This window comes from Panthera leo, chromosome E2 (genome assembly GCF_018350215.1).
Source record: "Panthera leo isolate Ple1 chromosome E2, P.leo_Ple1_pat1.1, whole genome shotgun sequence".
NCBI classification, from domain to species: domain Eukaryota; kingdom Metazoa; phylum Chordata; class Mammalia; order Carnivora; family Felidae; genus Panthera; species Panthera leo.
Genome location: NC_056693.1, coordinates 15408249 through 15420733, shown reverse-complemented (window position 1 = coordinate 15420733; position 12485 = coordinate 15408249). Strand labels below are relative to the sequence as shown.

Genomic DNA, 12485 nt, shown 5'->3' with positions numbered 1-12485 from the left:
CCCAGCTCTTACCCAGTATTTGGAGGTGAGGGAGGAGGGCGGGGTGCTTCCCCCACCCTCACCCTCCCTCTCTCTCTCAGTGGATGACGTCCAGGTCTCTTGCTACCGAACGCTGTGCAGTATCTACTCTCTGGGAACCACCAGGAACCCTTACGTGGAAAAGTAAGGAGAGAGAGCCATAGTTTGGGGCTGGGGTGGGTGCTGGGGGGATGGGGGGAGGAAGGAGCAGGAGAAGATGGGGGTGGGTGAAAAACAGAAATGAGCAGTCTTCCACGACGGACATGCTCGGCGGCAGCTGCAGTTCACCGAGGTGGCCACTTGAGGGCACTCGGGGGAAGGCCAGTGAAGGAAGCCCGATCGGCCCCAGGCGCCTGCTGGCCAGGATGGCAGGTGGCTCCCTGCCGGGGTGCAAGCTTGCCCCGGCAGGAGACACGCAGAAGTGAGGGTGGTACACAGGAGCCACAGCACGCTGGGGGCACCGAGGAGGGGCCCCGGCAGTGCCCGTGTGGGTGGGCTCTCCTGAGCTGGGATCACCAGTTAGAGCGAGAGGGCACATGAGAACCCAGGGAAAAGGCCACGTTCGTGCTTTGGGTGGACGGCTGGGCTCCAGAGAGTTCTGGGGAGACGCACTCCTATGGAGACGGAGGCTGGGACGCAGCACCGGGCGGGGGACGTGTCAGAGCCAAGCAGGCCCCTCTTCCAGGCTGCGGCCGGCCCTCGGGGAGTGCCTGGCCCGCCTGGCAGCGGCCATGCCGGTGGCGTTCCTGGAGCCTCAGCTGAACGAGTATAACGCCTGCTCCGTGTACACCACCAAGTCTCCCCGGGAGCGGGCCAGTAAGTGGTGTGGGGCTGGGGCGGGTGTGAGGAAACGTCCTACCCAGCAGGGGCCGGGGGAGGGCCCGCTTTGGGGGGGCTCCGAGGGCTGAGGATTCCCCAGGTTGGGGGCACTCCAGACTGGAGGAGTCTGGAGCCCGTCGGGGCCCGGGTTTGTGGTGGGGACACCGAGGTCTGGGAGTGATGGTTGGAATGCCCTGACCCCTCTGCGCACCCCAGTCCTGGGGCTCCCCAACAGCGTGGAGGAGATGTGTCCTGACATCCCGGTGCTGGAGCGGCTCATGGCGGACATCGGGGGGCTGGCCGAGTCGGGGGCCCGCTATACAGAGATGCCGCACGTCATCGAGATCACGCTGCCCATGCTGTGCAGCTACCTGCCGCGCTGGTGGGAGCGCGGGCCCGAGGCCCCCCCGCCCGCCCTGCCCGCGGGGGCGCCCCCGCCCTGCACAGCTGTCACCTCTGACCACCTCAACTCCCTGCTGGGGAATATCCTGCGAATCATCGTCAACAACCTGGGCATTGACGAGGCGTCGTGGATGAAGCGGCTCGCCGGTGGGTCTGGGGGGGCACCAGGGTCCTGAGGACTGGGGCCGAAGCGTCCTGGGGCTCGGGCCCTTTGATCTCATGGTCTGAGAGGGAGATCCCCAGGGTCTGTGTTTTCCTGGGAGTTGGCAGGAGTCAGAGTCCAGGTTTTCTCAGGCTCAGAAGGCGAGGAGTCATCACAAGCGGTCAGAATCTCGGGTTCTCAGGGTCTGGGGTGGATGGATGGGTCCTGGAAGTCCTCCAGGCCGGATTCTGAATTGCTAGAGCCTTGGAGAGGGTTAGGAATTGGGTCAGAGGCCTGGCTTCCTTATACAGAGGGTCAGAGAACCAGGTCACGCATCAGGGGCCCTGATACGGAGGGGTTTGTAGGCCAGAGGTCAAGAAATGAGTCTTTAAAGGGATGGGATTCCTGGTTCAGAAGTTCTCTGTCAGAAACCGGGCCAAGCTAGAGCTTGGGGGCTGGGCTCAGAGGCCGGGGTCAGAGGTCAGAGGCTGGGGTAAGAAACCAGGGGTCATAGTCAGAAATCACACAGTGAGGTAAGAGTTTGGGTAGGGGCTAGGTCACAGGTCAAAGATTAGGGTGAGAGGTCATAGGCCAAGGTAAGCTATCAGGTTATGAGTCGGTCACAGGGGGGTCAGAGGTGGCTGGCGTCACAGGTTCAGGTCAAGGGCTGTGATTGGGACCAGGCGTCAGGGGCTGTGTCAGAGGTCAGGGCCCGAGCTCAGGCGTGGGACCCAAGGTCATAGGTCAGGTGCTGGAGTTAGAGGCTGGCCGGCAGCGCGTGCCCCTCCGTCCGCCTCGCCCCTGCAGTGTTCGCCCAGCCCATCGTGAGCCGGGCCCGGCCGGAGCTGCTGCATTCACACTTCATCCCCACCATCGGGCGGCTGCGCAAGCGGGCGGGGAAGGTGGTGGCCGAGGAGGAGCAGCTGCGCCTGGAGGCCAAGGCGGAGGCCCAGGAGGGCGAGCTCCTGGTGCGGGATGAGTTCTCTGTGCTCTGCCGGGACCTGTACGCCCTCTACCCACTGCTCATCCGCTATGTGGACAACAACAGGTCAGCGAGTCCCCGCCGTCCCCGTGCACATTCAGCCTGACCTTGGGCTTCCCGGAGCCCCATCTGACCCATCACCTTCTGAGTTACTATAAACTTTTTCCAGCTCTCACCCACCCCCCCAACCTTCTGACCACCCCCCCCATTGCCTCTGGCCCCACAAAATCCAGCCCGCGGGTGTCTGCTCCCCTTCTCCTTCACACCTCCTGAGGCCGAGCCCCCGCGAGGCCGCCTCTGGGCTTGGGTGGATGGGGCTGATTCGTGCAGTTAGGCCCAATGGTCAGGCCTTCCTCCGTCACTGAGGGGAAATGAAGACAGTCCAGATCTGGCCAGCCGGACTTTCCTCAGAAACAGGCCTTTAGGAGAAGCAAGAGCAGGTGCGGCACCTGGGTGGTTCAGCCCATTGAGCGTCCAACTTCAGCTCAGGTCATGATCTTGCAGTTTGTGGGTTCAAGCCCTGCATCCGGTTCGCTGCTGTCGGTGCAGAGTCCGCTTCGGATCCTCTGTCCCCCTCTCTCTGCCCCCCACCGCCACTCATGCTCTCTCTCTCTCAAAAATTAAAAAAAATTTTTTTTAAGTCAATAGCAGGGGCACCCGGGTGGCTCAGTCAGTTAAAAGTGTCCGACTTTGGCTCAGGTCATGAACTCACAGTTCATGAGTTCGAGTCCCGTGTCAGGCTCTGTGCTGACAGCTCGGAGCCTGGAACCTGCTTCTGATCCTCTGTTCCCCTCTCTCTGTGCACCCCCCTGCCCCACTCATGCTCTCTCTCTCTCTCAAAAAATAAAAAAAAATTTTTTTAAGTCAAAAGCAAGAACAGGTATCAACCAATTGCTAACATCTCCCTAAAATCAGAAGCAGGGTTCAGAGAATCATTAACTCCTAGGGGCAGCCTAATCCAGGGATAGTGAATACGTTTCAACTCCTAGTTCCATCCTGGTTGAAAAGATTTTCAGGTTGCATCAGGGCTTTGTAAGAAAGGGGGCTCTGATTGATTAGCTATGCCTGTCACGGGAGCAGAAATGGGAAGCATTGGTAGGAATGTTGTATACACCCATGCACACCCCTCTTCACACGCACGACGGGGTGTATTGCTGTAGTGTAGGTTCCCAGGAGTCCGTGCACCGCATCGGAGAGTTTGAACAAATAAATTGTGGCGCATTCCCACCGTGGAATACTACACGGCAATGAAAATGAACAAATTATTGCAGCATACAACGATGTGGATGCATGTCACAAATGTCAGGTCGAAGGAAGCCAGGAAAAATAAAAATAGAGTACCTATTACATCTATTCATGTAACGTTCAAGAGCAGACAAAAATAATCCATGGTCAGCATAAGGGTCATTCAAGTGGAGGGAAAAAGGAGTGGCTGGGAGGGGCGTGAAGATACTTCTGGATTCTGGAAATGTTCTATTTCTTTTTTTTTATTTCTTTTTTTTAAATTTATATCCAAATTAGTTAGCATATAGTGCAACAATGATTTTAGGATTCCTTAGTGCCCCGCACCCATTTAGCCCATCCCCCCTCCCACACCCCCTCCAGCAACCCTCTGTTTGTTCTCCATATTTATGAGTCTCTTATGCTTTGTCCCCCTCCCTGTTTTTATGTTATTTTTGTTTCCCTTCCCTTATGTTTATCTGTTTTGTCTCTTAAAGTCCTCATATGAGTGAAGTCATATGATTTTTGTCTTTCTCTGACTAATTTCACTTAGCATAATACCCTCCAGTTCCATCCACGTTGTTGCAAATGGCAAGATTTCATTCTTTTTGATTGCCGGGTAATACTCCGTTATATATATATATATATATATATACATACCACATCTTCTTTATCCATTCATCCATCAGTGGACATTTGGGCTCTTTCCATACTTTGGCTACTGTCGATAGTGCTGCTATAAACATGGGGGTGCATGTGTCCCTTCGAAACAGCACACCTGTATCCCGTGGATAAATGCCTAGTAGTGCAGTTGCTGGGTCGTAGGGTAGTTCTCTTTTTAGTTTTTTGAGGAAACTCCATACTGTTTTCCAGAGTAGCTGTACCAGCTTGCATTCCCATATATTTTTTTTTAATGTTTATTATTTTTGAGAGAGAGCACAAGCAGGGGAGGGGCAGAGAGAGAGAGAGGGAGACACAGAATCCGAAGCAGGCTCCAGGCTCTGAGCTGTCAGCACAGAGCCCGACTTGGACCTCGATCTCACAAACTGCAAGATCATGACCCCAGCTGAAGTCGGACGCTTAACTGAATGAGCCACCCAGGCGCCCCTATTTTTTGACTTGGGTGGTGGTTACACCAGTGTGTTCACTTTGTGATAACCATCAAGCTGACACTTTATGTTATACTTCAATAAAAAGGTTAGAGATAGAAAAAAGGACTTCCTTTTTTTAAAGCAATGGGTAAGATGTTTAGATCATCTGAATGGCCAGCTTACCCTAGAAAACTCCATCCCATCCCTCCCGTTGGAATCTCCAGGTCCCCCCATCCCCTCCCCTGAGGGCTCTGTGTGTGGCGTCCTCTCCTGGGGGGCCCTGACCCCATCCCTCACCGGCCCCTTCCCTGCCCACCCAGGGCGCACTGGCTGACGGAGCCCAACCCCAGCGCCGAGGAGCTGTTCAGGATGGTGGGCGAGATCTTCATCTACTGGTCCAAGTCCCACGTGAGTCCCCGTCCGCGCTGGCCCTCCTTCCCATGACCCTCACTGCCCCGTCTGATCCTGACACTGCCTCCCCCACCAGAACTTTAAGCGTGAGGAGCAGAACTTTGTGGTCCAGAATGAGATCAACAACATGTCATTTCTGACCGCTGACAACAAGAGCAAAATGGCCAAGGTGGGTGCTTTGCTCTGAGAGCACGTAGCAGGGAGGGCGGGAGCACCCTCCAGGCCTTCCCACCTAACCCCTTCACCAGCTAGCCTTCCCTGCCCTGGCCACGTGCCCGCAGCCATCACAGCACCCCATCTCCCCCCTGCCTCATCTCCTCCCTCCTCCTCTGTCTTTTCCCTTCCCCCCATTTCTCTCTTCTTCCTCCATCTCCTCCCTCCTCCCCATCTCCCTCCTCCTCATCTCACTCCCTATCCCCCTCCTCCTATCCCCCTCCTCCCTATCTCTCCTCTCCCTCTTCCCCATGCCCTTCCTCTCCCTCTGCATCCCCCTCCTCCCATCCCCCTCCTCCCATCCCCCTCCTCCCTATCTCTCCTCCTGCCTATCTCTCCTCTCCCTCCTCCCCATCCCTTCCCTCTCCGTCTTCCCCATGCCCTTCCTCTCCCTCCCCATCACCCTCCCCCTCTCTCTCCTCCCCATCACCCTACTCCTATCTCTCTCCTCTCCTCCTTCCTCTCCATCTCCCTCCTCTGCCTCCTCCCCGCCTCATCCTTTCTCTCCTCCTTCCTCCCCTCTCCTCCCACTTTCCCCTCCTCCATTCCTTCCCTCACCCCAATATCTTCCTCTCCCATCTCCTCATTATCCCATATGCCCCCTCTCCTCTACCCTTAACTTCTCAGCACTGCCCTCTTCAGGGGCCTAAAGACCAAACCCACCCACCCATTTCCACTCGGGGTCCGGAAATGCCCAGCTAGGGGCTGTGTGTCGGGCTGGGGCAAGGGGGCTGGGGTGGGGCCCACTTGAAGTTGGGCCTAGGGTTCTCTGAGGGGCCGGGGTAACCCTTCTTGTCTTTGTCTGCACCCTGACGAAGCAGGCGGGAGATGTACAGGTCAGCCCCACGTCTGGGACCTTCCGCATGCCTCTTGGCTTAATTCCCTCTTCTCCCCCACACCCTGGCTTCTGCATCCCCTCCAGAAAATTCCTGCCCCTGTTCCCTGCCTCTCGCCCTTGGCTTTCAGCCCCCATCCTTCTTCTCTCCCCCATCCCCACCCCCAACCACCCATTCCCTTCCCAACGCTCAGCTTTTGCCAATTTAACGTTTGTTTTTTTTTTTAACTTTTGTTTAAAAAAAAAATCTCTCAGCTTTCCTCAATGCAGCGAAGCATTGTGGTCTGAGGTCACGGGGAATGGGAATGGGGTGGGAAAGGCACGCGCATGGTTGGGCTTAAGGCTTGGGCTCCGGAACCAGGCAGACTTGGGTTCAAATCCTGACCCTTGGCAGTTGGCTGTGCGACCTTAGTCAAGTGTCTTATTTTCTGAGCCTTGGATGGCATCTGGCCGGTGGCCCCCAGGGCCCCGGGGCTCTGCATGTGGTCTCAGCAGTGTCTGGCTCACACACAGGCCGTGCTCCGTATTGCGAGCCGGAGTGAATGTGGCTCCGGCCGAAGTTTGTCATTGGGGCTTCTCGTTGGCATGACTGGGGTGGCCCTGGCCCTGGGTCCGCACCCAAGGCTCCAGAACACGGCTGTGGGACTCTGTGCCCCGTGTTTCTGCTTCCAGACCTCTCTGGATCTCTCTTACATCTTCTGTCTTCCTGTCTCCTTGTCTGCCTGAGTCTCTCAGTGTCTCTCTTTTTCTCCCAACTTCTTTTGTCTCTTGAGACTCTTTACGGTTCTGCATCTTTATTTCATTCTGGGGACCTCACTCTTGGGATATCAAGTGTAGGGTTGCGCATGTTGTGGGGGAGGGGAGGTGCCGTACTGCAAGTTGTTAGGGGATTCTGGGAGAAGACTGCCAGAGGTTGGGAAAGGCCCAGAATTTGGGGAAATCTGGAATTTGGGATAGAGGTTGGGAACTGGGGACAGAGGCTCGGTCTGGGAGGATCTGGGGTGAGGGCTGGGGGCCTGAAGTGAAAGATCAGCAAGGTCTGGGGTGGAAATGGATGCGGGCTCTCAGATGAGGGAGGGGATGCCCGGCACCCAGGCTGCGGGCTGGAGCCCAGGCCGTGGACAATGGCACAGGTTGGGGCTGGGGCCTGGGGCCTGGGGCCGGGCTGCGAGTCGGGCTGGTGCTGAGCCCCATGTCCCCACAGTCAGGTGGCTCGGACCAGGAACGCACGAAGAAGAAGCGCCGAGGGGACCGGTACTCTGTGCAGACGTCACTGATTGTGGCCACGCTCAAGAAGATGCTGCCCATCGGCCTGAACATGTGTGCACCCACTGACCAGGAGCTCATCGTGCAGGCCAAGAACCGCTACGCCCTGGTGCCTGCACAGCCCCGTTACGGGAACCTGCCAGCACCCTGCTCAGCACCCCACCAAGCCCCCAGGACCCTACTGAACCCCCAGGATCCCACTGGGAGTCCTCTCTTGGGACCCTAATGAATCTTTCTCCAGGACACTGAGGACTCATGGGATCCCCTGGGATGCCCTGAACCTTCCCCTAGGTTGCTGAGAATCCAGGGCTCTGCCCAATATCCTAAGATATCTTAGGCAGAGCCCTGGGACCTAAGGATCCTAATTGGAACCCCATCGAAACCCAGGAATATCATTAAGACCCCTGGGATCCAAGGACCATATTGAGCCTTCAAGGACCCTCCTGAACACCTTCCCCCAGAACCATGCCTAACCTGTTAGGACCCTGAAGGCCCCACCAGAGACACCATGAGCCCCCCTGAGACGCCTCTGAGTCCTCCACCAGGACCTCCCATTGGGACCCATTGAGTCCCCCATGATCCCACCGGCCCTCCCCTGAACCTCTGGGTCCACACTGAGCTCTCCAGCTCACCAGCTCTTTCCCTCAGGACCCTGCTGACCCCGCCCTCTGGGCTCTGTTGACTCTCAGGGTTCCAGTGAGCACTCTGATCTTAAGTACCCCCCAGGATCCTAATGGCTCCTTCCCCAGAACCACACCCAAACCTGTGATGTATCAGGATTCCTGAGATCAACTGATCCCACTCTCTGAACCCCCTGAGGCTCCAAGGAGGACTCCCAGGATCCCATGCACCCTTAGTATGGAATAGCACCCCCCAGCCTTACCAGCCTTACCTGAGAAGTCCTTCCAGGACCCTGCCCAAGACCCCTTGAGTCTCCCCAGGACTCTGCTAAACACCCTGACAACCTATTAACTCCTCTGGGGCCTCGAAGACCCCTGACTCCCCCTGGTATCACAAACACCCTCTTTCCTGGAGCCCTAAAGTCTCCTCCCTTCAGGACCTCAATCTCCTCCTAGGACCTGCTGAGTCTTGCCAAGAACCCACGGAGCCCTCCAGGGCCCCTCTGACCCCTCAACTTGGTCTTTGAGGGCCCCTCTCTTCTGGGAATCCCCCCCCCCCCCCGCTGACCCTTCTTTGGCCTCCATGAAAACCCTACTGGTGACTTGGTTGATCTGCCTGATCCCTCATGACCTCTGCTGATCTTGTTGTCTCCCTTATACTCCCCCCCCCCCACCTCCTTTGATCTTCAAAAACTCCCTGCCCATCTCGCAGCCCCACTTTGACCCCCCACTGACCTCCAATAATCCCTCGGTGGCCTCATTTGACCTTTGAGGGCATTCTCTCATCACTCCCTACCTCCACTCACATCCCCACAAGGCCCTTCTAATTCTTACTGTCTCTTCAAGGTGCATCTATGGCCTCTAGGACTCCCTTCTGACAATTCCTGACCATCGGACCCTTTCAGTTTCTCTCAGATGCCCCCCTCCCCACAAGCCTCTCGCCAGCTGCTGGGATGATGGGCCTGGAAGGGAGAGGGAAGTGGGTTAAGGAGGATGCTGGGCCATCAGAGTGACCCGGTCTGGTCATGTCTCCCCAGAAAGACACAGATGAGGAGGTCCGGGAATATCTGCAGAACAACCTTCACCTTCAGGGAAAGGTACCCTCCTTAATCTGCAACCAAAAGGGGCACGTTAGGACAGTAGCAACAATAATAGCCAAGTACACTTACTCTGTACCAGGCAGGGTGAGAAGGACCTTAACGTGTGCTCACCCACCGAATGAATGGTCAGAATGAATGGTCATGGCACCGAAAGGGGGGCGGGGCAGCCAGAGAAGCCCACCTCGAGCGAGCGGAGGGGCCCTCAGACGAGCCCGGCTGGGGAACCGGGAGCCAGCAGGGGGAGGGACCCTCACGCCGGCCGCCCTTCTTCCCTCCCGTCAGGTGGAAGGCTCCCCTTCTTTGCGCTGGCAGATGGCCCTGTACCGGGGCCTCCCGGGCCGTGAGGAGGACGCCGACGACCCCGAGAAGATCGTGCGCAGGGTCCAGGAGGTGTCTGCGGTGCTCTACCATCTGGAGCAGGTGGCTGGGCTGGAAGGGTCTTGGGAGGGGGCGGGGAGCTGGGGTCTCTGGGCGGAGCAAGGGCGGGCCTTGAATCTGTGGGCGGGGTCTGAGGGTGAACCTTGGGCCTCTGGGTGGAGCCTGGAGTTAAACACGAGGCTTTAGAAAGGAATTTGGGAACCCCAGGGGAAGGACCAGGTGCTTAGATCTCGGGCCTAGGGGCGGGGTCAGGGTCAGAATTTGGGGTCTAGAGTGGGGCCTGGTGAAGACGCCTTGACTCTGGGCAGGACCGTGGGTGGGTCTCTGGATGGTGACGGGCCTGGGTAGTGACCCTGGGCCTGTGGGCGGGCCTAGGACAGACATTTCGGTCTGGAAGCAAAGCCCAGGTTCGAACCTTGACTCTCTTGGTACGGCCGGGGAGTTCCTACAGCCCTGTGAGTTGGGCCTGAATTCGGGCCTGGGCATAGATGGGCAGTTTCACCCAGGGGGTCTGGGGTAGGAATCAGATCGGGGTAGAGGCGGGGACATGATAGATTGCCGCCCGCGTCCCCCCCTCCCCCGCCCCCCCAGATCGAGCACCCTTACAAATCCAAGAAGGCCGTGTGGCACAAGCTCTTGTCCAAGCAGCGCCGGAGGGCGGTCGTTGCCTGTTTCCGCATGACCCCCCTGTACAACCTGCCCACGTAAGACCCCCGGGGTAGAAGGAAGCTTGAGGGGCGGTGGAGAAGGGCTGGCTGAGGAGGCGGGAGGACAGAATGCCGACCCCATGGGGCGTTGGGGAATGGCTGGGAAGGTAGATGTGTGGAAGGACAGAGGAGGCGTGGAGCGGGGATGGTCTCAGTGATGCCACACACCTCCTCTCCTCCCCCCCCCACCCCCACCCCGCAGGCACCGTGCATGTAACATGTTCCTGGAGAGCTACAAGGCCGCATGGATCCTGACCGAAGACCACAGTTTTGAAGACCGCATGATAGATGACCTTTCAGTGAGCTGGGGCCTGCCTGGGAGTATAGGGGCAGGGCTGGATAGGGCTGGGGGTCAAGGCTGCTGGCTGCACATTTCCGGGGGTCACCCTTCACCTTGAGGGGTATGGGGAGTGGCGGCCCCTGGCTTGGGTGCAGCATGTGGGGAAAGAGAGAAAATCCAGCCACAGCCGGGCTGTGTGTGTGTGGTGGGGGGGGGGAACAAGTGGGGACTCTAGAACCCCCTTTCCCAAGCCCCACCCCTCCCCTAGAAAGCTGGGGAGCAGGAGGAGGAGGAGGAGGAGGTGGAAGAGAAGAAGCCTGACCCCCTGCACCAGCTGGTCCTGCACTTCAGCCGCACTGCCCTGACTGAAAAGAGGTGAGGACCGCCCCCCCCTCAATCCTGGGAAGGAATCTGCTTCCTCCCCGCCCCTAGCAACCACCCTGCTCCTCGAGGCAGACCCTGTGTGTCCTAGGGGAGCCCCACAGCCCATCCTTCAATGTCACTTTATGAGGACAGGCAGGGCCACCGTGGACCATTTTGCAGGCTGAGCACTTCACAAGGGCATCGCTTCTGAAGAGTTCACATCCTAGGCAATATCAGCGTAGGCTTGTCTGGATGAAAGTGTCTTGCTCAGACAAAATCAGTAAGTTACGAGAAAGAAATCAGCACGTCACAACAAATTTCCCACAGATGGAAGAAAGGAGAAGAGGGCTTTTTCTGATGCACACAAAAGCTTTGTACAGGCTAATGACAGTCTTGGGACTAAAACAAGGGTGCTGCTGGGAACAGTAGTAACAGGCAACATTTATCAAGTGCTTATTATGTGTCCGGCCCCGTGCTGGGCCCCTGACGTATCTACTCTCTCACTTAATCTTCGCACTACGAGACGGATACCACCGTCAGCTCCTTTTTGTGGATAAGGAAATCGAGGCGTAGGGATTTATGTTTCACACATCCACGAAGTCAGGAGGGAGAAAGTCCAGGGCTGGGCAGCGGCACGATGGCAGATGGGGACCCGGGCTCTGTTCGGGCTTTCTGCCCTGCCATTCTGACCTTTTGTCTTGTGGTCATAAGATGGATCGCTGAACTTCCAGACACAACCACATGCCAGGCAGAAAGAAAGAGAAAGCCTTTTGTTCCCTCTGAGCAAAATCAAGATCTTTTTTATCCAAGAAAAGGCGCTCTCCTTGGTGGGCTTCTGTACATCTCTCATCTGCCAGCATTCTGACATCAGGCCACCACCAGCTACACGGGACACTGGGACACTGAGCGTCCTGTTTTCCATCCTTTGGAAAGCCATGACTCTGGAGTTATATTATCCAGGGTTGAATCGTGGTACAAGCTGTGTGGCTTGGCCAAGAAGGATCTTTGTGCATCTGTAAAATGAGGCCAGTAGTATCTACCTAATAGGATTATTGTGAGGATTAATTTGTTAATACATATATAAAGCACTTAGAACAGGGACTAACTTAGAGTAAATATTCAATGGGTGTTGGCCGTTACTACTACTACTATTATTATTATTATTATTATTATTATTATTATTATTATTTTTGCTGAGGACACCCAAGAAGGTCATAGTGGTCAAATGAACCAACAGGTGGCAAAATGGCCCTAGAAGTTCCAGGTGTCCATCACATCATTTTGGCAACCCCAGTGGAAAGGGAGCACATCTACCAATAGTTCCAGCAACACTCCCAGAACGAGTTCCAGTGGACCAGCATGAATCCCATAACCATCTCGTATCTATTTATTACGGTGGCCAAGCAGATCGAAAATACCAACTGGCTCATCCTCAGTCACATGCCCACTCTGGCCGTGGACAGTCTCTCCCACCCAAACCACACAGCCTGAGCATGGCTCTCCAAAGGAAAACCGGAAGCTGTTATGAGATGGGGGTCCTCTCCACCAGGTCCTGACTCTCTCCTCCCTTACTTCCTCAGCAAACTGGACGAGGATTACCTGTATATGGCGTATGCCGACATCATGGCAAAGGTCAG

At 56.6% G+C, this 12485-nt stretch overlaps 1 protein-coding gene across 1 annotated transcript in view; it reads left to right on the top strand.

Annotated features, from left to right (window-relative positions):
* The window catches only part of RYR1 (ryanodine receptor 1), a 112979-nt gene that overhangs the window by 57095 nt on the left and 43399 nt on the right, over positions 1 to 12485 (top strand). The window contains exons 64-76 of the mRNA XM_042920374.1: positions 81 to 162; positions 704 to 834; positions 1054 to 1386; positions 2189 to 2429; positions 4996 to 5083; positions 5163 to 5255; positions 7339 to 7509; positions 9058 to 9117; positions 9403 to 9540; positions 10090 to 10202; positions 10408 to 10504; positions 10754 to 10860; positions 12429 to 12480. Coding sequence (XP_042776308.1) covers positions 81 to 162; positions 704 to 834; positions 1054 to 1386; positions 2189 to 2429; positions 4996 to 5083; positions 5163 to 5255; positions 7339 to 7509; positions 9058 to 9117; positions 9403 to 9540; positions 10090 to 10202; positions 10408 to 10504; positions 10754 to 10860; positions 12429 to 12480 — 1706 coding nt within the window. The remainder of the gene's footprint in view (positions 1 to 80; positions 163 to 703; positions 835 to 1053; positions 1387 to 2188; positions 2430 to 4995; positions 5084 to 5162; positions 5256 to 7338; positions 7510 to 9057; positions 9118 to 9402; positions 9541 to 10089; positions 10203 to 10407; positions 10505 to 10753; positions 10861 to 12428; positions 12481 to 12485) is intronic.